This window comes from Dendropsophus ebraccatus, chromosome 13, assembly GCF_027789765.1.
Source record: "Dendropsophus ebraccatus isolate aDenEbr1 chromosome 13, aDenEbr1.pat, whole genome shotgun sequence".
Taxonomy (NCBI): Eukaryota; Metazoa; Chordata; class Amphibia; order Anura; family Hylidae; genus Dendropsophus; species Dendropsophus ebraccatus.
Genome location: NC_091466.1, coordinates 43,008,686 through 43,035,594, shown reverse-complemented (window position 1 = coordinate 43,035,594; position 26,909 = coordinate 43,008,686). Strand labels below are relative to the sequence as shown.

At 43.1% G+C, this 26,909-nt stretch overlaps 2 protein-coding genes across 4 annotated transcripts in view; one reads left to right on the top strand and one right to left on the bottom strand.

Annotated features, from left to right (window-relative positions):
- Positions 1 to 26,909, top strand: part of BRF1 (BRF1 general transcription factor IIIB subunit) — a 212,905-nt gene that overhangs the window by 74,325 nt on the left and 111,671 nt on the right. The window contains exons 5-6 of the mRNA XM_069950096.1: positions 3,089 to 3,161; positions 25,140 to 25,289. Coding sequence (XP_069806197.1) covers positions 3,089 to 3,161; positions 25,140 to 25,289 — 223 coding nt within the window. The remainder of the gene's footprint in view (positions 1 to 3,088; positions 3,162 to 25,139; positions 25,290 to 26,909) is intronic.
- BTBD6 (BTB domain containing 6) lies at positions 8,614 to 14,231 on the bottom strand. Of its 3 annotated transcripts, none has more exons than XM_069950282.1 (5): positions 14,126 to 14,231; positions 12,425 to 12,707; positions 10,539 to 10,629; positions 10,317 to 10,435; positions 8,614 to 10,040 (listed from the first exon to the last, which is right to left on the bottom strand). In XM_069950282.1, the coding sequence occupies exons 2-5, from the start codon at positions 12,616 to 12,618 to the stop codon at positions 9,008 to 9,010; spliced, it is 1,437 nt and encodes a 478-aa protein (XP_069806383.1). In that variant the 5' UTR covers positions 12,619 to 12,707; positions 14,126 to 14,231; the 3' UTR covers positions 8,614 to 9,007. The 3 variants fall into 3 exon arrangements, with proteins under 3 accessions (XP_069806383.1, XP_069806382.1, XP_069806381.1); XM_069950281.1 differs by lacking the exon at positions 14,126 to 14,231 and adding an exon at positions 13,004 to 13,305; XM_069950280.1 differs by lacking the exon at positions 14,126 to 14,231 and having other exon boundaries at positions 12,425 to 13,305.

Below are 26,909 nucleotides of genomic sequence, written 5' to 3'. Positions count from 1 at the left end.
GAAATAGAATTTCCAGTGGTTTGGTTTCTAATGAAAAGCATAGCAAGGAAGACCAAGCTGGGTTTAGGGCTACGCAGCATGCAGGGTTTCTCTTGTCCATTTAAATATCACAGGCCCCATTAGATCCAGTGGGGGTCCATCGAGCGCTGATGGTATGTAGTGGATCCGCCGACAGAACAGATTTAAAGTTTAACGCAGATGTGAACCTATTACATTGTCAGATATACAGTTCAGAACACCCTCAATCCTTACACATGCTGTGTATTTACCATGTATAAGGATTGAGGGTGTTCTGTGCTGTATATCAGAACCGTGTGCTGACCCGGGGGTCCCCTATATTGTGTGGGTCCCATTATGTTTTTCCCGCTTTTTTGGGGATTTTAATTGTTTTTAATGTGTAGGGATTCTTTTTCTTTGTCAGTCTTTGTGGTGTTATATGTATTTTTTGGTAATACTTAATAAACGTATTTTTGTACCATTTGCAATCCTGGAGTGCTCCTTTGCATAACATACCCCTGCTTCTTTTGTGGTGTACATTTCCAAAATCAATGTATCACTGTATAAAGAATTGTGTTATATTAAAGAGATATCTCCAGTGTTGTAAGGCATGGTAATATGGGGCCATATGAAGACAGCAAAGTTGCTCATTCAGTCCCTAAAGGTGTCCATACACAGTTTAGCCTGCCAATATCATTGTATGTAAAGAAGGTGACTGTGTTGGAAATTCTGGGCGGATACTTGGAGAAAAGCTCTACTCTTCAGGAAAGAGTACATAGTGTATACGGCCACCTTCAGGCTGCGGCACAGATCACACAGCCAAAGATCCCAGCTTTATACTCACTGAATCTGTGTGAATGGGGTCACATTGAGATCTGCTAGTGGCCTTGACCCGACAATCTGCCCAGGTTAAAGGGAAACTCCGGATAAGAAAAACTTGTTTTCTATTAAAAGTACATTAAAAGTTATATAGATGTGTCTATACAATGTATTACTGTATTTGTACGGTTCTGCCACACTGGGAGCTGATAGGAAGTGAAAAAAATGGCCCCTGTGCCAATTCACATTGTCTCCTGCTCCTTCTGCTATCCCCCCCTAGGAGACAAATCTTCCATGCCTCTGTCTCACATTGTGTGTGTTTGCTGATGATGCATACAGAGGGCAGGGCGTGATGTCAATGGAGGCTTGGCTGGATAACTCAATCCCCTGAATGATTCACCATCCCTAACCAGCTAGAAGCAGGTGCAGCACTAATTTTACTAATTGTAATGGGTGTGGGCTGTGATGATCACATGAGGGGAAAGCATTGTATTCTGGAAAATGCCAAACCAGGAAGAACAGAAACACAAAACAGGGCAAACCCCCCCCCAAACAAATGGATTTTTGGTAGTTTCAAAACTGGGATAGACAGGTAAGTAATGCGTTATGCGTCTGCAGAAGTTTCATTTTTTTTAACCTCTACCTGGAGTTCCCCTTTAATGCTGATGGCCTGGCTGTGATGCAGCAGGATTCGTGGAGCGTAGTATTGGCCATGTGACCTGTGTTTTGACAGTCACCATGTAGCCATAGTCTAAAGCTTCATAATTTCCCTGAGTGCCAAAGTCTTATACGTATAGACAAACACTAACCCCCCTCCACATGTGCGCGTACACACACACACACACACAAACACACAAACACACACACACAGTGTTTGCCTAGATTTACTGGCTGGATTTTTTTGTATCTGTTCTTTAATCCATTAATACCAGGGAAAGGCATCATATAGAGACAGAACGTCAGTTTATGTGTATACTATCTCCCTCCCCCACCATCTGGTCAGTAAAGGGTACAAAGCTGACCACATACATAGCCTTATGATATCCTGCCACTTTATCTTTAAGAACACATTGTTCTAGCAGTCGATCTTATACAGGCATAGCACATTCTTTTATATGCCCTAGTCATTATTGTGTCACTTGGGCAAACCAGGCACCATCTAACACAGGAATGAGAGACTATTTCTGCACATTTACACAAAGCATAGATAGGGCACTGTGCATCAGGCTGTAGGGAAGTGTTCCCTATCCTGTGGATCTCCAGCTGCTGCAATACTACAACTCCTATCATGCACTAACAGCCAATTGCTGCCTGGGCTTGGTTATAGTTGTAGTTTTGGACTTGCTGGAAACAGGTCTACGTTTTGTGTCTTTATTGTGACCTCAAGTCCTGACCGTAGTTCGTGTCTACAGACCTGAAAGCATTATAAGCTATCATGTTTTCATATGCAGGTCACTAGATCAGCGGTTGTGTCGGGACTTTTGGCCATAATATGGCTGCAGAAATGTGGCCGTGTTATGTTTGTTGGAAGCCGGCCTATGGGTGTTCCTGCAGTTTCTGGCATAATTGGTGAGGATTGTAATTTTTTCTATTTATGAGCCATAAAGTTATGGGCCCCAAGCAGTGGTGTGGGATATTCCTCATCTGAATAGCCATTACCATTTGACAGAAAAAAAATAATTTACAGGCATGAAACGTCTATATATAGAGGGCGACAATGCTTGTGCATACACCATGTTTAATACTGAAATGTTAACAGAAATACTATAGTGATAGTTTAGTTGTATAGTGATACTTTGTTCACACACAATGTCACACCGCTAGTGTAATGTAATGGTTTTACAGCTCTTATCTCCATAAGCTGTGCATGTGACTGCTTTCTATTGTTCCCTGTTATCAGCTATTCTCCACTGCCCTTTGCAAGGATTTCTGAGAAAAGGGGCCCTGAATAATCCCTGCCTCCCATGATTTCTTATATATCCAGATGAGAGAACCTCTAGAAACATGAGTGTGTATGGCACCAATATATTGCACAGCATTGTACAGAAAATTATATATACGCAACCACTATAGGGAAACTGCCTCAATATCACCAAGTAATCATAGCTCCAATTATAAAATGACACAAATTCCCAGATAGAATCCCATAAAGGAGACCGGCACAGCGCCACCCATCTGTGTGCACACTACACGGCGGCCTACTTTTGATGTTACATTAGGTTTTTCTCTTTTAATCCTGAAGGTGTAATGATGTCTTGTGTTGTTCTGACAGGTGAACGTGTACGTCCTGGGGAAAACCTTTCTGCTGCTGGCCAGAGAGCTCTGCATTAACGCTCCCGCTATAGGTAACTCACTTTGTACTGTTCACTGTGCCGCTGTATTGTAAATGAGGCAGTCATTCACAGGAAACATTTCTATTCTTGAACAACCTGTGGCTATTAGAGAATGTTGTCTTATAATTCCCAGCATGCCTTGCTTACCACTTCAGTACACAGACAGGTCATTTCAAGCGAATGCATTGATTCAGTAGGCAGGTTGTGGAAAAAAAAAATTGCAGGCAGCCATAGTATAGTTCTAGTAAAGAACTATGGCGCAATCTGGCATATGGCATATCCTCTATGCAAAACACATGCAGACTCTAAGGATACATTGCGGTTTTTGTAAGCATGTTTGCATGAAGTTGCCAATGATGGTGTATTACCACCTGAATCATATGGCCATTGCCGCGGCTTTGCCTATTGTAATGTTCAGAAAACCCTTAGAGAAGGGACCAGGAGCCTTCAGCCCCCTAGATGTTGCAAAACTACCATTTTCATCATGTCTGGACAGCCAAAGCATGATGGGAATTGTAGTTTTGCAGGAGGGTCAAAAGTGCCCCATCTCTTTCTTTAGAGTATAGTACTGTTCACATGTGGAAGATTTTTTTACTAAATTTTCTGAGACTGAAATTCTGCTCCATATGCCTCCAGTCACATACATACAACAGTCACAGAAGTGTGAAATCACTAGGATGATAATACTAGTAACTAAAGATGAAAGCCGGCCATGAATGAATAAAAAGTCTTGAACATCTGCCAATTTGGGCAGAATTGTCTAACTTTATTATATGTAAGGTTGTTTTACTCTCTTTGCTTTGTGACACCATCCCTTTAACTATTTCGGAGATCACAATGAATGATGATGTCGGGAGCTCCAAAGTCCGGTCCATATATATATATATATATATATATATATATATATATATATGAACATGTGTATTGTGCCTTACTCAGTAACAGCTAAATAAAACAAATAGTTTTAGAGAGGACATCTCAGACACCTATGCGCTGTTTTTTATTTCCACCCTGTTCTATCCATCTGATGCAGAACTGCAGACGCTACATGAACATAAAACACTCAGAAGTACAGCGCCCCTAACCTGCCGATAGACTATGCCCATGTATAATTAACGGGTGACCCACATACACATAGAGTTGGATTTCTCTGCATTTTCTCTGGGCTGTAAAACAAGTTATCACCCGGAAAATCTTAACCGCACTCAGAAAGTGGCTTGTAAAACACCCAGGACGCCGAGATTAAAGGAGAGATTACATTGGTCAGCTTCAATTTCTTCAAGGCATAGGACTATACTAATGCAAGCCTGTATCGCAGGGAAAAATAGTTGCAGACCTGCTCAGGGGTTTACAGTATGTCGTCCTCTTAGGGGTCTGAGATTATAATCAATCACCCACTTGTTGCAGAATTTCTTACAGGAGGTTTCTGAAATTAAAGGGATATCCAGGTACTCGATTATGAAAAGTTACACAGATCCTGAATATACCATATGTATCAATTGCTTTTAAAATATCTGCTTGCAGTTCTTGAATAAGAACATTCCTTGTTAACTTGCAGTAAATATACAAAAGCCCTGGTCATGTGATGGACATGTATTGCATTTAGCTGATCTGCTGGGTGAACCTAATCAAGCATTTTTTTCCCTTCAAATTTAGGCACCTTGCGGTAAGAAAAAATGCAGTATACTCACCTGCCAATCTATGCTGTGAATGTTGGTCAGGATTCGGTTACGCCATGCTATTTTTTAGTAGTGGAATTACAAAAACTGTATATATTTGGCGTTCCTTAAAGGGGAATTTCCATCTCAGCTTGCTATCTATTCCCTATCCATTGGGGCTGAACATTTTTTTTTTAGTAAATGTTTGACAGTCCCAAAGACGATAAAAGAATGTGGCGGCCACAGAGGCACGGTGAGCACTGTATTTGTTGTGAGAACAACTGCGGCTTCCCGGAATCGGTAGAGTTCCAAGCAGTCATACCCCCCGTGATTAGCTTGTTATCCCCTGTCCTGTGGCTATACCATACCAAGCTGTGTTAAAAATACCCCTTTAAATGGAACCAGTCATCACTTTTATGCTGCCTGAACGACGAGTCATTGGGGTAATGTGACTCTGCGGACAGAAACATAAAGTTATACAGTGGGCAATTACAGAAACGTTTGCTGTGTCCATAAGAGGATAGATCATCAATCTGTGTAAGCTATTGAAAGAGAAACTGATGGCATGGATATCCATGTATCAGTGCTGATAGTTTCCAGATATCTATTAAGTGACCATTTTGTTGGTACCTTTATCATTGTTCCGTGATCCGCCCCGCTTTCGGACCACAGCTCTGGCTCCAGACCACTCGGCCCCCTCCGAGAATGATTGACAGCCGGCTCATCTTTGGCTACGCTAATATCCTGTGCAGTCGAAGATGAGCTGAAGATGATAAAGGTACCTATGCAATGCTCATTTACCGATACATGCATATCAGTACAGTCAGTTTCCTTTAAGTCCTGCGGGGGAGATTTGTCAAACATGGTGTAAAGTGAAACTGGCTCAGTTGCCCCTAGCAACCAATCAGATTACATTTTATATTCCTCACAGACTCTTTTTGGAAGATGAAAGGTGGAATCTGATTGGTTGCTAGGGGCAATTGAGCCAGTTTCACTTTACACCATGTTTGATAAATCTCCCTCTGTTTTTTTTTTAATTTACCTTGGTTGACCTGTTATGTTGTGCATGTCCTGTGGGGGCGCCGCATGTAAAGCCTGCCTACACCTCAGCTGATTCCATCTTGCCAATGTGCAAAATAATAATGGAAAAAGTGAGTTAATGTTTCACTCTTTCATTGTCCCGCTTTACACGTGCTGTTTGTCATGGCCTTTTAGTCGCCTAGCAGTTCTGGTTGTGAATGGGAACATCGTACTCCCATGATGTATTTGTTTGTGGAACCAATATTGACCAAGTGCAAATATGCGGCAGGTTGGATTCATGTGGACAATGGCTGGTCACACCGTCACAGGCTGGTGAGAGGTTCTGGGGGTTGGGGGAAGTAGCCACAAGCATTCATTCCCAGAGGTGGTCTAATGCAACCAGAACACTTCCCACCATAATTAGATAATAGTTATAATGGTATAATGATATATTGTAGTGGATTAGCTGTCCATTGACGTCAGCCAACCTGCAGGTTTTGCATTTTATTGGTATAATATGGAATACCACCAAGAAAAAGTTTTTTTACAATTTTTTTTTCTTTTAAAGTGGCAGTTTATACTTTGTTGCTTTAAAGGGAACATAGGACCCCTGGTCTCGTGAATCATGGAGGTATTACTTTTATATTCTAGGATCATAGAGGCCGAGATGGGCTGCACCATGCACGTCTCCCTGCCTGTACGTCGGTCATGTAGGGAGGGGGGGAGTGCGTACTGCAGCTCAGCAGAGTCTCAACTTTTATATCTTTGCAGACAGATATCAGCTAGTCAGATGACCGCTTTCTATTAATCCTATATTTCTCTTCCACCCAGAATAGCAGCTACGTGCTACAGGTTCAGTATGAGTGGTGCTCAGGCATAACCTCATTGCACACTTAAGATGAAAAATCCAGATCGGCTGTTTATTTAGTCTAATGATGTTGCGCTCCATTACCTCCCGTTTATCGCACAGGCCCCTATTTGCCCGCATCAGAATATCATTTGCAGTATTGTAGAATGTCACGGCCTATCGGGCCTCTCATCTTAAGTGCAGGGATCAGAATTATACTAGATAAATAAATGTAATTCAACAGTTGTGCTGCCAAATACCTCCTCGTGTCTCATTTATAATGCGGTTCCTGGAAGTAATGGGTTTTAAGAGGAACCTGTCATCAAAACCATGGTAGAAGCAGATTAAGGCTGGAAAAAAACGGCTACTGCGTTTTAGTGAGCGTAATCCTCTCCTGGGATACTTACTGGTATTACACTCCTGTATACAGTATTGTTGCTGGGGGTGCAGTACCTATGAGAAGAGGTTCTTCTCCAGTCAGCATTGTCTCACATGCATGTCACCTTCTATAGATATCTTATTTAGAGAGTGACATTGCTAACATTTGCCCATCTTATCCATACTATGCTGGCAGCCATGTTCTAAACATTATTCAGCATTATTTAGTATGGCAGCTTGTTGTAGGTATGTTAAAATAAAGACATTGTATACCTCCCTAGATCATTAAAGGGATTTTCTTAGGATAGGCCGTCAGTATATGATAGGTGGGGTTCTGACTTAAACCACTTCATTGTTTACCAAGCACAGCACCGTACATTTTGTAGTGGCTGTCCTTGGTACTACAGCTCACTCCTATTCAAGTGAATAGAACTAAGCTTCCTGTATGGAGCTGTGGCTATTGGACAGTGGGTATGTCAGGACCCTTATGATCTGATATTGATGGCCTGCCCCATGGATAGGCTGTAAGTATTAGTTAGGCTAAATTCAATTAAGGAACTGTCCAACCCATATTCATATGAAAGCCCCCCCCCCCAATAAGCTAATGGGGATAGCCATTGTCTCTCTTGCAGGGCTACTGCAGGAGAAGTGAAGTATTACATGGTGAGCACTGAGAACAATAGGCCATGTTGAGGTCCCTCAAAGCTGTATTTCCCAACTGCAGCTGGTTCTATCATCATCATTATTATTTGGTATTGTGACCTGTCTGGTGTATTTGGACACTGCAGTTGAGGCATTTCAGTGCCCTTTTTTAGTACCTTTCTACACTAGTTAACTGGTGTGGGGAGCAGACAGTTCCTTTAACTTGCCCATGCAAGACTTAATTGCTTGTTCCATTTAATACGAGTACTTTATTGTACTAGTTGGCTATGAGCTAAGTTTAGGGTGGTTTTGCAAGAAATTAACTATTGAAGGCAATGTTATTATATAACCAGTATAACCAATACCAGCAATTGTTTTTTTGTCATGAAGAGGATTTTTCCTTATTTTTTTAGACACCCCTTATAGCAGACTGTAGATTACCAAACCAATGCCCCGTCTATTGAGTGTAGTCTAGTGCTGAGGGCAGAGATGCATACAATTCTTTGCTTTATTCTGCATGGTGATTTTAGTTGCCTGGGGCATCACACATCTTATTTATTGAGGAGAGCCATTCATATAGATTTAGGTTGTTTAGGCTACAAGGTTGCTTGCATTGGAGTCTATAGAGTTAAATAAAGATGCGCATAGTTAAACTGCACTGTAGTCCTAGCCTTAGGTAATATAGGGAGTTGCCAAGTGAGGGACTCCACTTTGTTTCTTAAACATAATACACATGCATTTCCTCCTGTCCATTGTGAGCACCTCTATGGGCAGATTTGTGTATAGTGTCAATTCACATCCACGTCTCAGTGCTGAGTAACACGTGCAAATGATGTCATTGAGTATCCAGATACAACCCTTGTGTCCCCAATACCATTGAGATCTGTATGAAGTCTAAATAACATAGACAAGGCTGGAATCAGGTATAAGTAAAAATCTTTTATGTAACATATTTAATCGCCACTCCTCTGTTGAGCGAGCTAAATTTTAACAAGTTATCTATATACAAAATAAATGCACATTATGTGCAGATTTCTTTACCATTTCCCTGCATGTCGCAGTTTTAATAATTCAAATAGCTTATAAATAAATAAAATAAGAATAAACTTTAAAAGCATTCCTTCAGGTGGAGTATCGACAGCCCATTGTTACATTCCAGACAGTTTATGATAACAAATTTCCCTTCACCCCCTTTTCAGTGCGTGGCAGGACAACCAGGGTAGAATAGAAAGGGGTGAGCTATCCTGTTGCAGGCCGCTCTACAAAAAGAGGGGCGTCAGTGTGCTTTAGCAGTAGGCCGAGGGTGAAACGCTTCATGCATAAAAGATCAGCTCTGGAATCTGCCCCCCTTGTACCCCAGTCCCGTTGGTACTGTCCGATGAGCACTGAAACTGGAAAGTCACTTTTCCACACTGCACTTCCGTCATGCCCTCTTGTCCAAAGTAACTGAGCTCATTGCCATCCAGGATAGCACTGACAGTGTAAAATGTGTCCTGTTCAACCTGCACAGGGTGCTCAAACCATACTGAAAAAGTGTTACTAGAACCATCGGAGACAAATTTAGTCAGATTTTGAGCAAGGACCACGCCTTGCCTTTTGAGTTCGATTTTGACGCTGTATTCTGCTTTGCCACAGCTCGATCCATAAAGCCCAAGTCCTGCTATAAATATCCTTTTGTCTACTGCAAACTGGATGCTGTCGCATCGTCCCCTGTATCTCCACTGGTTGCTGCGGTAGGCCGAAGACTGGAATCTGTGGCATCTCTGAGGTGTGAGACCCTTCCTTTTAACAAGAGGGAACTCTAGCTGGGGTTTGTTAGCAGCCGTGTACCACAAGAATATACTGCGCGTCTCTTCCAAGGTTAGAATGTCCGACTGGGCAGCCCCATTGGCAAATTCCTCTAAAGTCATTGTTGGAATCCGTACCAAGTACAATGCTTTTCCCAGTACATTCCTTTTGTTTGTAGGTGTCACTGGTAGGCCTTGTCGCTTGCACTCGGCCTCTGCCCAGTTGATAACGGCTTCAAAAACAACGTCTTCTTTAGTGTTCAGCGTCTCCCGAGTCACAATAATCTCAAGGGTCGGTAGATCAATTTCACAAAAGCCTTCTGACTTCAATGCCAGTTCAGCCTGTGCGTCAATCACTTCCCAGCAACGCAAAGTCAGTTCCGGCTCCTCGAAGAGGCAGCTTTGAGAAAGTAAGACACATGCATTTTTGGCCTCTAAGCTAGTCTCAAGAAAGTTAACACAGGCCTTGGCCAGCGCGGGTACAATATACTTCTTGGCAGCGTAGAGTGTTGCAAGGACCGTGTCTGCTTCCAGGTCGATCTCGTCGCTATACAAGTATCTGAGGAAAAGAGAGCAGAAGTCTAAGACTCGGATACAAATCCACAAAGTTCCCCATAGTTATGTTGCAGATATATATATATTTTTTTTGTTCTTTTAGTTCCTGGAAACGACAACCAGAAACATATTCCTCCTGTAATAAGCCAAAGCTTTTGTGGTTTCAGAGAAGGGCTATTTTACCAACCATGCTAAGAGCGAGCCATTAATGCCAGTCACAATATGCATATTTTATAAGCTTTTATGTTCACTGCAGTATTTCTGGAGTGACCACACTTACTTTAAAAGGATTAAAAAAGCAGCAGGTTCCACGTCTGGGATATGGATTTCAGATTTCACCTCCGCTAGATCTCCATAAAACATGGCATAAAAGACAGAGCTCCCAACGGCCAGAATATACTGGAATAAAAAAAATGTACAAATTACGTTTTAAATTTAAAGATCATAAAAGTACAACCTATAAAATAAAAAAATATATAAAAATTTAGAGGGTTAAACGTACCTTGTGAGCAGGGACTTTCTTGGAAGCCCCGACGGGCCCCACAATGAAGTGCACATCAGCCATTAGCTCGTTGTTGAACATCAGTGCATTCCTAAAGGGAGAAGACGTGTACATTTTAGCTGGAAGACCTCGACAAGAATACGCTAGTCTAAATCCAACTACAAAGGCTGACGTGCGTGGGTCTAATTGAAGTGGCCTTCCCTTTAAATGTAAATGACGGGATGAAAGAGATGACACATCCCTTTCATAGGCGTACAAGAAAGGTCTGCTAATTTTAATCAGGCTTTTCTAGCAGCGTACCCTTCACCTCTTGTCGAATTTCACTGCAGCCTGTTTGTCTCCTGCCATTGTCATTTCAGTCTTATATGGGTTAATCGTGGTAATCGGAGGGATTTTCCCAAAGATTCATAGAAAATTTCACCGGCTTTACTTAAGATTACTAGAAATACAATCCAAAAGAGCACAGCTTTGTCTAGAGAGCGTATTTTTAATGCAGCCTAGTGAAGTGTTGCTATAATCAGTTTTTTTTCTGCAAAAAAAAAATTAAAATATCTCCAATAGACTTGGAAAAAGCCTGTCCTGTACAATATATTTATACCACTGGAATACAGACAGTGAAGACCCTGAAGGTACATGCATTTTAGAATTTACTCATGGTGTGACCACAATATTTGGATGAATTACACACAATGACTTTGTTCTATATACAGAATGTACCAGAGGAACCCTCCTGCCATATTTACATGCATGGGACTAGATATTACTGAAAATGTGACATGGTGGTGGTGGGTAGAAAAAAACCGGTACTTAAAATCAATGGCCATGCAACAATCCCCTGTGGAGAGTGGTCAGGTTTTAGGCTTGTCAACACATTAATTTTCTATATGGGAGAGTGGTAGCAGTGCGTGCCATGGTATCGCAGGAAGAGGCTCTACTTGCGTGATGTGACCCAGTGCTGTTCTGGTTGGTCCTGACAGCTCTGCAGTGAGGAATCCCCTATCTATATCACAGTGCTTAAACCATGTCCTGTTCCTGCTGATGCTCCTTGTAGATTAGCAATGGCTCAGTGCATGAGCTGCCTGCTAACTCAGTGCAGCGTCGCTGGGGGATGCCTGTCAGCTTAATATGTTCAGGACCCGCATATGGCCATTATAGACCAACGGTCGGGGTGTTTGCGTTGACTGGAGATTAAGTATATTGTTTTTGTTGTCCATTACAATGCAGGGTGGGAGTAAGTGGCATTTTAACCTGATCAGTCCCATACATTATTTGATCAAGCTCTAGTTTGACCTTAGCTGTAGCCACAATATACATACACACACAATATATATCTATATTGCACCTATGTTATTGACCCCAGGTTATTGTTCACCATTGCTGTACCCCTGTTGACTATCGGGGAGAAGTTATGTGCCTGCAGTTTGTTCTCCTGTTTGCAGTGTCAGTGTGTGCCTCTCCTATGACTGCAGCATTATGTACCCCAGTGTCAGTACACCCACCTAGGAGACTGAAGCCTCAGGATGTAAATCTTAGTGGTGTTGTGCCTCAATGATAGCCTGAGTCCAGTCTGGAGGCAGTAGCCTTCTGCTAGCAGGGTTAGTATTTGATAGTGTGATTGCAGTGTCAAGTTTCTGTCCCTCAGTGACGCCCCTGTTATTGGTACTCCTGGGTGCAGCCTCTGTAACCTATGTGCATGCACTGCCAGGCTCTGCCACCTTTCATCACATGGTTGCTGCTGGTCTACCCCCTCCCAATGATTTAAATTATGTTTGCGGTATCCTATGACTGCCCCCTGAAAAGTTATGGTGCCCTAGTGGATTGCCCACTTATTGTATATGACTTAGGTAGGGCTGCCAGGCTGGCTGCAGGGGGCACTGTGCGCTCACCTCTCCCTCAGGGTCGGGTGGAAGGACTGCCAGTTGGTACTCTCGATGTTGTTGTTGTTCAGGTTCTGTAGTTGCGGTGGTGGCGGTGCACTCTGCTGGAACTTGAGGGCGTTTTTCTTGGCGGTGACCGCAGCAGCGTTATTACTGTTGGCGATATTTGTGTTTGCACTAGCAGGGTAAAGCTCTGCAGCCATCTTCCTCTTGAGAGCCAGGGGCACTATCTCATAGCATGCTTGCACCTTGCCGTTAGCTCGGGCGCTCTTTTTAGACTTCTTTAAGGTCTCTGGAAGCAGAAGAAAGAAAGTCAAACACTTCATGATCCTGCCATTCAGGCAGCCTGAGTCTAGTGGCATGGGCGAGGGAAAAAACTAGCAAGCGCTCCTCTTTTGTAAGCATCGGTCACAAACACTGTGGTTAACTTCCAAAGTCACCAGGATTAATTCGTCCATAAGCAAAGAAAAAACAAAACACCATGCAGTTATGTAATGGACCTCTGTGACGTGCACGCCAATACAATCCACAGATAGCAATCACAAGTTGCGGCACCCATAGGGGAAAGTAAACAAAATGCCCGGTTACCAGCTGCTCCAGCGGTCTAGCATAGATCCAGGGCTCCTTTAGATATAGAAGGCAGAAGTTTTCTGCAAGAGCTCTATTCCTCTGCTGTTGTCGGCTTGCGTGCCACTCATTATATTGACGGTTAGGTTGCCAGTGTGGGTGCACCAGCTGCCAGTGGTGCTGCTTTTGTGTATGCTGGCATATGCATAGCACAGGGAATAGGAGACAAGAATAGAGAAAGGCGCCTCCTCCCCCCTCTCTCCAGTGTGTGCTGCTGGCTTCAGGCTCTACATGTAGAAGTGGAGAGAACTGGGCAAGGCTTGAGCTCAAATAGCAAGCTGGGGCTGCTTACGTCATGACCCCAGGAGCCAATCGCAGGGCGCAGCTCTTGCCATTCACAGCAGCAGCAGCCTTTGCACCAACAAGCCCCTGTGTGTGCAGCTTAGCCTGGGAGAGAGGTGGGAGGACTCTCTAACCCCCCCACCCCCCCTCCTTCCTTCATCAGACAATATGTCATTCTTCTGTACTCCCACCCAAAGCCCCTGATCATCAATCCAAGTGCACAGGAGAAACCCATAAGAAAGAAAGGGGATGCACTCTACTACATGGACAGAGTGCAGGTCAGAGCAGAGTTGCAGCACATACTGAGAATCAGGGAAAGATCCATGCATACTTCTGTAAGTGCACAAGAGAACCCCCCAGAAGAATGCACTTTGTATATGCCCCCAGCACAATGGTAACACCTAACTCCATGCACACTGATCAGAATGGATGTTAAAGGCAAGCACAGGGAAGACCCCCAGGGGTGCATCATATTACATGCACACAGTGTGGTGGGTGTGCAGGACTGAGCTGCTAGTATAGAGAAAGATCTAGTAAAGTGATCACAATACAGGTTACAATGTAAATGCAGAGATTAAAGTTTACTGAGATACATTGTAGCAATTAATGCAAGTTTGCAAAGCTTAGATACATCAAGCAGTATCACTCCCTCCCCTTCCCTATAAACACACACACATCTGGCACTGGTGGGAGCAGCAATCGATAGAGCATTGTCTGCAAATCCCAGGACTGTATAGACTGTCTATAGGGACTGCCAGCCTGCAGCATTACATAGCCCCTGCCCCCCCTCCCTCAGGGTACCTCTATGAAGCTACGAGCTGTTCTCTCCCTCCAAACACAACGATAGAAAAGTTTGCAGAGCAGGATCGTCCATGGAGTGCGGAGCCATGATTATGGAGATGGAAGGAAGGCTGAGGGGGCGGGCTCCAGGCAGCAGCTCTGCCTTCTCTGTGTACACATCTGGGATGGACCATTCCTCTAATGGCCACTAGAGGGCGCCCGCACAAACAGATCATCCAACATATGCAAAATGAAAAGCAAAAAGTTTACAACATTGTTCCCCAACCTGTAGCTTTCCGGCTGTTTCAGAATTACAACTCCCATCGTGTTCGGACAGCCTTCCTGTAGCACATAGAGGGTCACACTCATGGCCTTCAAGCTGGTGCAAAACTACAATTCCCATCATGCTTGAGCAGGAGCTGTAGCTTTGCAACACGTCTTAATAATAAATGCATGTGACAATTTTGGCCAGGTAGCTTAAACAAATAAATAATAATATTAGTTTATTTTACGTTACAGTTGAAATACTATAGGAGTCAAATTGTAAGCAAAAAAGAAAAAATAATTGGGTAAGTTTTTGTGACAAACAGTATGGTTGCCGTTACTGCTTCCTCAGTGGTTGTCACCCAGCTTTCCCAGGGTCCTGATGGTCACATGTGCAGGTCTTCTCCCCCTTCCTCTCCCTGCCGGAGGGAAGGTTTTCTTTTTGATCCTCTGCTAAGATTTATGTGTTTGACAAAGAAAGATAAGCACTTAGGACACCACAGACATAAAATCTCCTTGTGTAAAGTGAGACGTCAGCGGTATGGAGCGACACCTGCACTGCACATTTAACCAGGGCAAAAAGAGAAAATGATTCCCCCCGCCCCCAACACTACAAGTGGCTTTACAACAACTGAGGTCCAGTTATCAAGCAGTCTTACAGTAAGATTGCCCATAGTAACCAATCACAGCTCAGCTTTCAAGTATTCATGAGCCCTGGTATGGAAACAGAGGGCCTTATTATATAGAGAGCGTGATACAACTACCCCAATTTTTTTTTTTTTTTTTTTTTTTTTTTTATTACCTGTCATGAAACACATGTAATGCACATGAAATGGTTGTCTATAGGAATGTGTTCCACAATTCACGCTGTGCAGATTTTTTTCTTCTTTTGAGTGTTCATTATATATACTCCAGAATATACCAGATGCCAGATGGATCTGATCCATGACATGGTCAAACGAGTAAAATATATAACAAAAATTGGAGGATAGTCACAGATTTTCTGCCACGTTCTGCATGGCGTATTTTTTATATTAAAAAAGGATGCTATATTCTAAATAAAAACTATATGAAACACTATATGAAAGGGATTTTGTCAGATCCAGCCCATAGGAATCTACTGCACAGCCTGTCCATCTAATGTAAAAACATTCACTGTTCCCTCTCCACCACCTCAAGGGTTTTTTCACACATACGACAGATGTGCCCCCCAGGATGCCAGGCATAGTGAGAGCTGTAGTGTCAGCCATATTGATTGAGCAGCTTGTTCCTATATGACTCACATCCCATAGTTACTGAATTTACACACATCCAGCTATAGTAACCTCACAGCAGACTCATACCGCTAGAGCTGGTGGTCTTACTTACCTACTTCATTTTTCTGAAAGCCATAAAGTGTTTTGTTATAATGTGTGATCTCCGGCGCTGGGGATCTCTGCTGCTATTACATTTACACCAGCATCATATTGTGGAGAACTGCGGGCGGTGTGCAGGTCCAGATAATACCTCCAGTGCTAAAGGGACCTCAATGAATTGTACGCAGCCCCCGCTACTGACAAGAGGCAGCGTAGCATAAATATTTTATCCCGTATAAGTCTTCCACCCCCAAGATCCCCACAGTGCTGTTTCAGTTCAGTAGCTTTGATAATCCTATCATGGTGTGCAATGACTTCAATACTCATCTATGCATAAATAGGTCAATTAAAAGACAAAAAAATATGTTGAGACCTGATAAGGAGGCAGACGAGAGCCTGAGATATGGCGTAGGTCATGGGTCTCCAAACTGCGGCCCTCCAGCTGTTGTGAAACCACAACTCCCATCATGCTTGGACAGCTAAAGCTTTGGATTTGGCTGTCCAGGCATGATGGGAAATGTAGTTTTGCAACAGCTGGAGGGCCGCAGTTTGGAGACCCACGCCGTAGATCATCTGGCAGACCTTGTCACGTTTTCTCTGCCTGTCGCTGTCATGGAGGAAACTGGGCAGAAACGTGTGGATCAATGCAGCAGGAAAGGCTGAAGAGATTAAGCATTAACATTGGAGATTTATTATTGTATTTGCAGCTGTTAAATGCATCTGAATACAGCAGAAAAATTCCTTCAATGGAGGAACATGATGGCATATCTCTAGGACCCCCCACTGATCCTAAGAAAATGCTGCATCCCCATTTACACCTGAGGAAGTCCGGTTGGGCGGATGGAACGCGTGGGCTCTCTCTCTTGACACCCCAACACCACCCTGTTACTCTTGGTGATATCTGACTACTTAGTCTGACTTTTAGTATATTACCCTCAATCCTTTGACTTATGTGTGTTATTTTCTATTGTGTGATTTTCTGGTTGTAGCAATTACACTTAGTATTACTGATTATTTGAATCATATAGTTCGTTATTGGTTACTTATACATTGCATGTGCACCTTATCTATACAGGGTGAGTGATATACTCACATTGGGGTGTCATTGTGGGTGGTACCATACCGGGTACCCCCATGTTTGTTAATTTTTAATTGTTTTTAAGCTTGTGGGGTCAAATTTTTCTGATATTATACCTGTTATAATAAAGTACTTTTATTCTGATATATATATATATATATCCTTTGGTGTGCTTTGGTATATTGTTGGCATAGCTTTTTTCTCTTTTTTGGTTTGCATCCCCATTCACTGTTCACCCCTCTGGCCGTTCTACTATGCAGGGAAAACTTTGGGGGGGCCACAGACTGCAAGTCCACGATTCTCAGAATTGGTTGACCCCCACCCATCATACAGTAGTGTAGATACTGCTTTAGGGTGCGTTCACACCTACAGGATCTGCAGCAGATCTGCAGCAGATTTGATGCTGTGTTCAGTTATTTAAATGTAATCTTCTGCAGAAAATCAGCTGCAGATCCTGTAGGTGTGAACACACCATTAGGGTATATGCACACTGACTAAATGTTGTGGATTCCGCTGCTCAATTCTTTGGGCGGACAGCGGAATCAGCTTGACCATAGTATGAAGTCTATGGGACAGACGGAGAGCCTAGAGGGAGCGCATGGGGACGAGTGGCCTTATCCGCGACATTTATGCAGTGTGCATATACCCTCAGGATGGAAAGTATTCTCATTTCCCTCTCCACATTAGATCATCATGATGCTGCCTTAATCGGTGGATTGAGCTGACACTGATCAGATGTCACATAGCTACTATATTATCCATAGCTGCTTTAGTGGTTGTCCTCACCGAGAATTCAACATCTATGAGACTCCCCCTGCATGTAACGAAGCGGTGGGCCGGCCTCTAACTCCCTCAGGTCCACCATGTAGATGCATGACCAGATTGTCTTTGCTCAGTATGGAGAGGGGTGTAGGCCGCTCAAGGACATCACAGACGTTGTTTACGCGCCTGGGGGAATAAACACTTGGAAATGTGTAAAGTCAGTTATTGCGTTTTAGAGGCTGTATGGTTACCTGCCTGCACATTTCAGTAGCGATATATAGATATTAGAGAGGTTGGGTTCACACAGGTTTCAGTTTTTATTGTATTGCTGTTGTGATACTGCAATTTTTTTTTTTTACGAGAAAAAGGCACCGTACTGGTGCAGTACTGCAATGTGTACAGTACAGCTCTAGAAAGATAGATAGATGGCCAGTCCAAGGAGAGCAGCACAGAACAAAGCAAATCAAGAGTGGGTACAGGCAGGTGTAGGTACCTGATCAAGGGCCAACATTTAAATAGGAGAAAACTGCTGTATTCCTCCAGGATAGTCCCCTACCAACTCTCCTCCCCTCACATTGCAGATTGGAAGTCCTCACTGGCAGCGTCCTCTATGCCTATGTTTGCACGGGGGACAGTCACAGCAGCAGCCATGACTGCATATTGGAGCTTAGCCTTTAATTGGTGGTGTTTGTGTGTGTCGTCTTTTAGTTGAAAAAGCGTTTTTAATGCTTGGTGTCACCAGGAATGAGTGTGTCATTGAGGCAGGGCTTCTCTGACGCTCAGCACCCCCTCTCCCCGCCACGGTCCGGCGTATGTTTTGCTAGGATCGCATAACCATTTCATACTTACGCACTTGCATACTTACCTAGCACGCTACTGCTCTGGTCCGGCATCCTGCTCTCCCGTCCAGCCCCTGTAACTTCAGACTCCTGTGGCTGTCAATCATTCTGAAGGAGACAGGCCCTGAAAACACAGTGGCCGGATGGGAGAGCTTGAGAATATGATGCTGGTCTGGAACACAGCAGCAACAAACTAAGTAAGTATATGCTGCTGTGTGATCTTTAAACTGAAAGCACAGATATATGCATATCCTTGTTGTCAGTTTCCCTTTATTGTTCAGCCTCACATCCCTTGTTTACACAGGAAGATGTGTGACTGATGACAATAAATGTTGAAGCCCGCTCTAAATAGACGATCAGACATTTTCTTCCCTGTCACTTTTACACTGGCTTAGTATTGGCTGCAGTGTCTGTCCGAGACAGGAACTGTCCACAGAAGGAAACATTTTCTATTTAGATTTGCTACTGCTCTGGACAGTTCCTGTCTCGGATAGAGATGTCAACAGAGAGCACTGTGTCAGACTGAAAGATAAACACCACTTCCTGCAGGACATACAGCAGCTGCTAAGTGCTCAGGAGTCTTTTTCCCTGATGCAAGCCCCAGCCTGAAGTGGATCTGCTAGGATTTGGAAGGTGAGGGAGACTTCCTGGGTCAGAGTACAGGGCTGTAGACCACGCTATACAGACCATGCCCCTCTCCCTCCCACCCAGTACAGGGAGCTCTTAAACGAAAGCAATGCTCTTAAACCAAGTTATAATTTTGAAAAACTGTGAGTTCTTCTTGCAAAACACTCTCAATCTAAATTACTCTTAAACCACGGTACCACAAGGTTTACTGAAAATGCATCTTCTGAAAAGTACCAGGATATAGTTGCCGCTATCTTAGATTAATGCGCTATATAGTACAGTAATATGGATGCATGTGACATCACAGTATAAGTTTTTTTTATTTAGTTCTTTTTTCGATTTTTATTGGTTAATGATTTGTGTATAAGCCGTCTGATTTTCGGTGGATTGATTCACAGTTGGATAATTTGTGGGTTTTTTTCTTCTTCTTACACTAATTGTCTTAAATAAGAGACACATGAGCCCTAATGTAAAATCTCAGCTGGTGTCCCATTACCTCCCCCTGCCATGACCCCATCCTTATGCCAAATTATCCACGCCTGTCAAGACTAGACAGTGAAGATTACATATGGTGTACAGTAATGGGGGTTTGTCACTGACACACAGGGCAATTTATAGGTTTTTATTATTAACATTGGTTTTTTCTTAGTTTTCTCTAGCTATCTGGACAGGACACAGCTGCTTTTCTATAGCCATCATGTCCGAGCAAAAACATAAGTGCTTCTGCATTGTCTGAATAGTGTTGTAGAGAATTTCCTATATATGTGTATGTGTATATATATATATATATATATATATTATATATATATATATATATATATATATATCTTTTACTGTATTCATCCTATATAGCATCCTGTTCAGACAATGGAGTTCACACTGCAGCCTGAAACTGATTTCCTCTTCCATCCTGTGGTGCCTGACAAAACACAGCTTTACAGCCTTTCTTTTACATGAAACTTCCCCGAACCCCTCGCTTAATGTGTTCTGTTTGGTTACTTTACACCAGGAGACGCGACCTTCTCGGTGTCACTTTCAACCCCCTAAGGACTGAGTAACCGGACCCTTTATGTGGCGTGACGTGTGGTAACATAAACACGCTGGTGATAATGGTATCTTGTATTTACACAGTGTAATAGCTAAAGATATTAAAGGCACCTGAGAGCAACCTTCCCTGTGTGTACTCAGCTCTGGTTACCGACCTCGTGTCATTGTAAATGTAGACTCATGAACTTTCCTATAGGTACAACCTGGCACTATATTATTGATGGAGAGGAGGACTACACCCTAGATTTTCTTTACTTTTATAGGTATGGACGCTTGGTGACTAAGAAACAGCAAAAGCATCATTGTTAAGTTGTTGAACCGTACATGTAACTACTATCCTTAGGCCTTATAATGCCCTGTAGACCCCATAAAGAGGGCTTTCCGGCCCTTAATCCCTCTCTATGAGCCAGGACTAAACGCCTTTCTGGCAAACTTGAATCCTCTTCACACTACAACGATGGAAATTCATGTGATTGACCGCCATGTAATGCCACATGTAAAATCGTCTATTCACCTGAAATGGGATCTGATCACCAGAGTGAATACAATTTGATTAGACAAACCCTATACGACCTGATATTGGGGAAAGTGAGCGCCCAGCTTTCAGGTCTGTGCTTGCTTGCTCTTCGTTGCCTGCTCGCTGTCGGCATTATTATACGCACCGACAACGAGCGGATAAGGGGGTGTTGGGAGCTGCGAGAGGGGCTGTCTGGAAAGTTTTTTTTAGATCTGCTGCCGCCGCTGCCAGGGGGCCGTGGCTATCGTTATCGGGATTTTAGGTCATGCTTTAAATCAACGATCTTCCGACATTGTGTTGATAGTTAATTTAAAATGTGACCTATTAGATAAAACCATTATTGGCTGGTATTGGTCCAAGTAAAGGAGTTAGCCAGGATTTTAAAAATCACAGCTACTTTCTTAGGGGTGCTATTTCTGGAAGAAAGTGACCATGTTTCTCTGGGCCTCAATAACCCCTTTAGGCTGGAAACACAAACAGCAAACAGGTTTTATTTTAGAAAACGGACACTGCAGTATTTGTGCCAAAACCAGAAGTGGAACCAACATGAAATGAAAGTACAAGGCTTCCCTTTATATTTTCCATCCCATTTAAATCTGTTTCAGATTTTGGTTTTAAAAAAAAACAGCTGTGTGTGTTTCCAGTACTCCGGAGCTGATTTAAAAAAGAAAAAAAAATCAATAAACATAGTTTTTACATTTACTATCCCTACTGAGTTTGTCTTCATTTGAATTTCCCACAGTTTGCAAGTCCCTGAGCCTCCAGTTGGTGTCTTCATTTTTTCTTTACTTCCTGGTTTGGGGTTTCCTATGATGCCCTTTGTCTCCTGTGATGTCTAACTGACTCTGTAAAACTGTTAGATCGCTTACATCTTGCTCAGCCAATCAGCTGAGCTAAACAGCCTGTGTCATCTAACAAAGTGAGTTAGGGCTTAGACCCGCCTCCCTCTTGATGATGTCATTGTCACAAGATGGCTTCCACAGAGCAGACTGGGGTCAACAATCATTAGGTAAGACTGAGTTTACTTCACTTACTAGTGGGGGGGTTAAGGGGGGAAATATAGGGAACGAGGGCAGAGAGGTGGTTATATAACTTTGTAATGTGTTTCAATTACTGGGAAAAAGCTTTGCGCTGGAGTACCCCTTTAAGCATGTGGGCTGTTTCGGGCCATCTGGAGGCCATGCTGCAGCTCTTTGTTCTGAGAGCTTTAACTTTTATTACCTAGTACACCGATTCAAACGTTCAGCGTGCGGACCGTATTTACGGATGATGCGCTATAGACTAGACTTCTGACTTTCTGTCGTGCTTTGTTATGATAGTTTGACCTCCGAAATAGTTAAATCTTCACAATACTGTACTGTCACAGCCGTATCAGTACAGTACCACAGGGATTTAAGCAGTTTTGGAGCTCATGGTATCATAATGAATGATGATGTTGCCCATCGGTTCCTACACCTACATGCCTCCTCCCTCTGCTGGCACTCACAGGACCTGCTTATGTTAGTACACATTAGATAAGTGCCCACAGGATTGGTCATTCATCTAATGACATCTGTGAGGCCACCATGCACAAGAGAAAGGATTGGGTAGGCTGACCTTCAATTGCCCAATCCTGTTGCTTCCAGGGACAATTCTGCACCAAAACAAATCAATGTATTTAAACTAATTTGCACATCTTCTGCAGAAAATCTGCATGTGTGAATGTACTCCTTTTTTTTTTTTTTTTACATATTTTTATTAAAGTTTTTCGCAGTTATTGTGTATAAGTCAACATACATATAAAGAGCATCCAATAATGGAATCAGCATTTCCCATTCAAAAGAAATACACTTCACTAAGTCCCACCAACTCGCTCTGAGTCCATGCTGAAGAATACTGCAGTACCCGAACTCTGTATCACATTGTGAATGTACTCTAATGGGACTGTCTTCAACCTATGGCTGTCCAGCAACTGTCACACTACATCTGTCATCATTGGGGCATATTAGAAATTTGTAGTTTTTCGAAAGTTGAAGGGCCACAGGTTGGTGATAGGGCACTGATACATCTAATTGCATGTTATAACAACTGGTTCCAATCACTGTTTTTGGAAGGTGACATACTTGCGGCACTCTTTGTATTTGCCAATGCGATTCTTATGGCTTTGATGGGATTATCATCAGCATTTGAGTCAACAGTGATGTTCTGCCGAACCAAATGACTGGTTATCTGCAGCCTGCGGAATCGAGCTATAGTTGGCTGGGGATATGTAATTCCACAGGGCACAGCCCACAATGGCTGGATCCTCGGGGCGGCTTTGTGTTATATGTTTGCGCTGTATAATTAGAGGATTTTAGTCATTCCGTGAATCCCTAGAATATGGGAGCAACTCTGATAAAACACATGGTTTCACTTTGTCCCTATTGTGGGATTTCTATTGACTTGTAAACAGCCATTGTTTGCATAGTCTTTCCTGTTTCATAGCCTTTCCCAGAGGTTACAAAAGGGAGGAAATCTGTGAAGTCTCTAAAACGTCTCTCTTGCACATGGTTAATGGTTTCTTGTGAAATGTTATAAAGCCATGATTATTATATGATAGGAAGATAAGAGGAACCGATCCTGCAATCCTGTACAGTACAAAGGGGCAGGATACTTGTGAAATCCTGTAGAAAGTTTTCTCCCTCGGGACATAAATGGGACTTTGGTTGTAAATTTTGAGCATATAATAACCACTCCTATAGGGCTGATGACCTTTCATCTTGTGTATATCTATTACCACCATGGATACAAAACCTGGAAAATGATCCGTCGTCACCTGTGCGCTGACATGATATAGTACATACATAGTGCCAGCTGCAACACCTCTGATACTATTGTGTGTATCACTATGACTATGATACATAACGGTCAGCTATACAGGACTAAAAGGCAGAAATATGAGCATCACTGAAGCATTTTGCTATTAAAGGAGAAGTCCGGCATAATTTTTTATCAAAGTATTGTATTGCCCCCAAAAGTTAAACAAATCCCCAATATACACTTATTACAGTAAATGCACATGAAGTGCTTTTTTTCCCTGCACTTACTACTGCATCAAGGCTTCACTTCCTGGATAAAATGGTGATGTCACGACCCGACTCCCAGAGCTGTGCGGGCTGTGGCTGCTGGAGAGGATGATGACTTCTCCTTTAAAGGGGCAAACTTTTTTTTTTTTTTAAGAAACAGTGCCCCTCTTGTCCATGTTTGGAATTGCAACTTAACCTTATGGATCTAATGGTTATAAAATGGTGCTGTGCTGTCCATCATTCTGTCTCCATAGGCATCACTGTATACTAATTCTGTCCGTAGACTCGTCCAATAAACATAACATTTGTGTATAGCCAATCTGGTTACATAACAGTGAATCTCTATATGTGTATCAGACACTTGAAGGCCATACTACCTCATTCTCAGGTGGATTAAGTGCTTTCCTATCATGAATCCTGCTGGAAATCAATCTCCGCTGCTATTTTGGGTATTGTATATAGCTGTATGTAAGTTGCCTTATTGACATGCTTCCCTGTAGTTCGGTCACTGCATGATGCATTGTGTGTTTCCAGAAGTCATATTGAAAATAATGGCGCAGCAATCCAGTATAAATGGCCGTTTTTTTGCCTTGCACAGTGTTTGTTCCATCTCCTTTTCTAGTGATCACATGTACACAGTATGCGCATTACCTGCGTTTGATAGAACACTTATTGCTATGCCCATACATTATAACACATTTGGGCACATACAGTGCATTAAGAAAGTCCTTTTACTTTTTTTTCCCCCCCCATTTTGTTATATTGCGGCCTTGAGCTAAAATACAAAAAAAGAAAAAACACCTTTCCCCCATTCGTTCTGCATTCAAGAACCGATAATGAAAATTTTTAAAACAGAGTTTTAGAAACCTCTGTGATTCTTAAATGGAAGATGTTTGGAACAAGCAGGACTCGAACTGGCCACCCCGCTCAACTAAGTAATCAAAGGAGAAGAGACATGGTAGGAGAGGTGACCAAGAACTTATTGGTTACTCTGAGCTCCAGAGATCCTGTGCGGACATAGGAGTATCACCCAGACGGTCAGCCATCATTACAGACTCCATCAATCTGGGCTGGATAGCAAAAAAAGATGTTGTTCCTCAGTAAATGACACGTGAAGGCCGTCTCTTTCATTGATCATTATGTAGTTGTTAAGTTTGAAGCTCTGTAATAAAGATATGCCTGCTTACACTTCAGCACTGTGTGGTGTGATGCCACCCTCCACCCCTAGCCCCATAAAGTATATGGCACCCCACTAATGCAGGACGCCACAGGTCACATGACTCACCAGTATGGCAATGATTAATGGGCAGTGGACAAAGAAGGGGGAACAAATAGTAAGAAATGTAAATCTGATCTGTCGATTCATGGTAATTTGGAGCATTATGTTAGACATTTGAGCTCATAATGTCATAAATTGTGAAATGTATTGGCACCGAACAGCAAATAAACACAGTATCATCCCAGGGTGGACATTGACATGAGGTGTACCTCTTCTCTTTCAGACCCCTGTTTATACATTCCTCGATTTGCACATATGCTGGAGTTCGGAGATAAGAATCACGAAGTGTCCATGACTGCTTTACGACTGGTCCAGAGGATGAAGAGAGACTGGATGCACACAGGACGGCGGCCATCTGGGCTTTGTGGTGCTGGTAAGAGTGAATTCATTGCCTCTTGGATAGAACATTTTAGTGGTTATATAAGTCACAGACTCATTGCTGGTTAAAGATGATCTTTCAGACTGTGGGGCCTATTGGCTCATCGGTAATCTTGCCCGCTACCTGCAAACACAATTAAGGATGTGTATCCCTAAGGCTCCCATCACCCCTACCTGGCCAGCTAGGAAACACTGTTCAGGAAGCCTTTCAGGAGGCTTCACGAATCCATCAGTTTGAGGGTGCGTGCACACTATGGAAACCGCACGGATAATCCGCGTGCATCTCCGTCCGTGCCATAGACTCCATTCTATGCACATGTGGATTTTGCTGTCCGCCCAAACAGTTGACTTGTCAATTCTTTGGGCAGATGAACAAATACGCCTGTGCATAGAATGGAGTCTATGGCAGGGGCGGATATGCGCGCGAGGGCGAGTGGCGGATTATTCACACAGATTCTGTAGTTTCCAAGCACCCTAGCACTGGAAGGGAAAAAGCATGGCCAAAGGCATAATGCTTCCTCTAGCCATAAGTGGGATTGACAGGGCTGGTAGCCAATGACTTCTGGCCCTGTCAAACACAGTGCCGCATTTAACTGTATGCGCTCTTGATTAGGAGCACATAAAGTTAAACGGCCAGCATCAGCACCCATTGGCACTACCCTGGGTTCTGGTGCTGGCCGGGCTGTCAAGCAATGCATCCGGACAGTTTCCAGGTGCTCATCCGGAGCTATCTGGAATTTCAGATGTCCTCATAGGGTAGTATGGGGCATCTTTGCCGGGATGACAGAAAATTATAGGACGTGTCCTATCCTTTCCAGGCCTATTTTCGTTCATGAACACCCTTTAGGAAAAATTCTGAAGGGTGTCCCTGCTGTTTAGAACCCTATAGGTCAGGAAGTTTATCCGGATTTCCAGTTAAGAAATACGGATAGATTTTCCTGAAATGTGAAGGGGACCTTACTATCCTAATTTGCATGGAGCCATTGAAATGGGTGTATCTAGTATTTTTTTTGTGGCACGAATCACAGCCCATTCAATCAAAGGACTATTAAAGGGGTTATCCAGCGCTACAAAAACATGGCCACTTTTCCCCCTCTCTTGTCTCTGGTTTAGGTGTGGTTTGCAATTAAGCTCCATTTACTTAAATGGAACTGAGTTTGAAAGCCCTCCCAATCTGGAGACAAGAGAGGAGGGAAAGTGGCCATGTTTTTGTGGCACTGGATAACCCCTTTAACCTTCAGTTTTGAGATAAGTAGGGATCCCAGTGGTCAGATCCCCACCAATCATTATTGTGGATAGGGGAAAACTTTTAACCCTTGAATATCCCCTTATTGTGACTGTTATGTCTTACTGGGCGTCCCTCATTTTTACGGTATAAATTAGGAGCGATAGTCTGTCTACAGGCTGGACTACAAACAAGGCTAGATAGCTTCTGAGATTCAGCGAGACCGGGCAGCACATTCCTGTCCACGCCATTACACTTGTCATTTTATCTTCACATTAGAGCACTTTCTTCTAGGGAAAGCTTATTAAAGTTTAAGTCTTACAAGGGGAGAAAGAAATGACCTTTGCAATATGACCTATTCATTGTAGATTATAGGCAGGCAGAGGCCAT

Bases quoted from the DNA above. Each gene is read 5' to 3' on its own strand.
- BTBD6 (XM_069950280.1), bottom strand. From the start codon at position 12,777: ATGCCACTAGACTCAGGCTGCCTGAATGGCAGGATCATGAAGTGTTTG. The intron at 10,436-10,538 runs GTACGTTTAACC...TTTTTATTCCAG, and splicing joins AGAAAGTCCCTGCTCACAAG to TATATTCTGGCCGTTGGGAG. The intron at 10,041-10,316 runs GTAAGTGTGGTC...TCTTTTCCTCAG, and splicing joins GCTTTTTTAATCCTTTTAAA to ATACTTGTATAGCGACGAGA.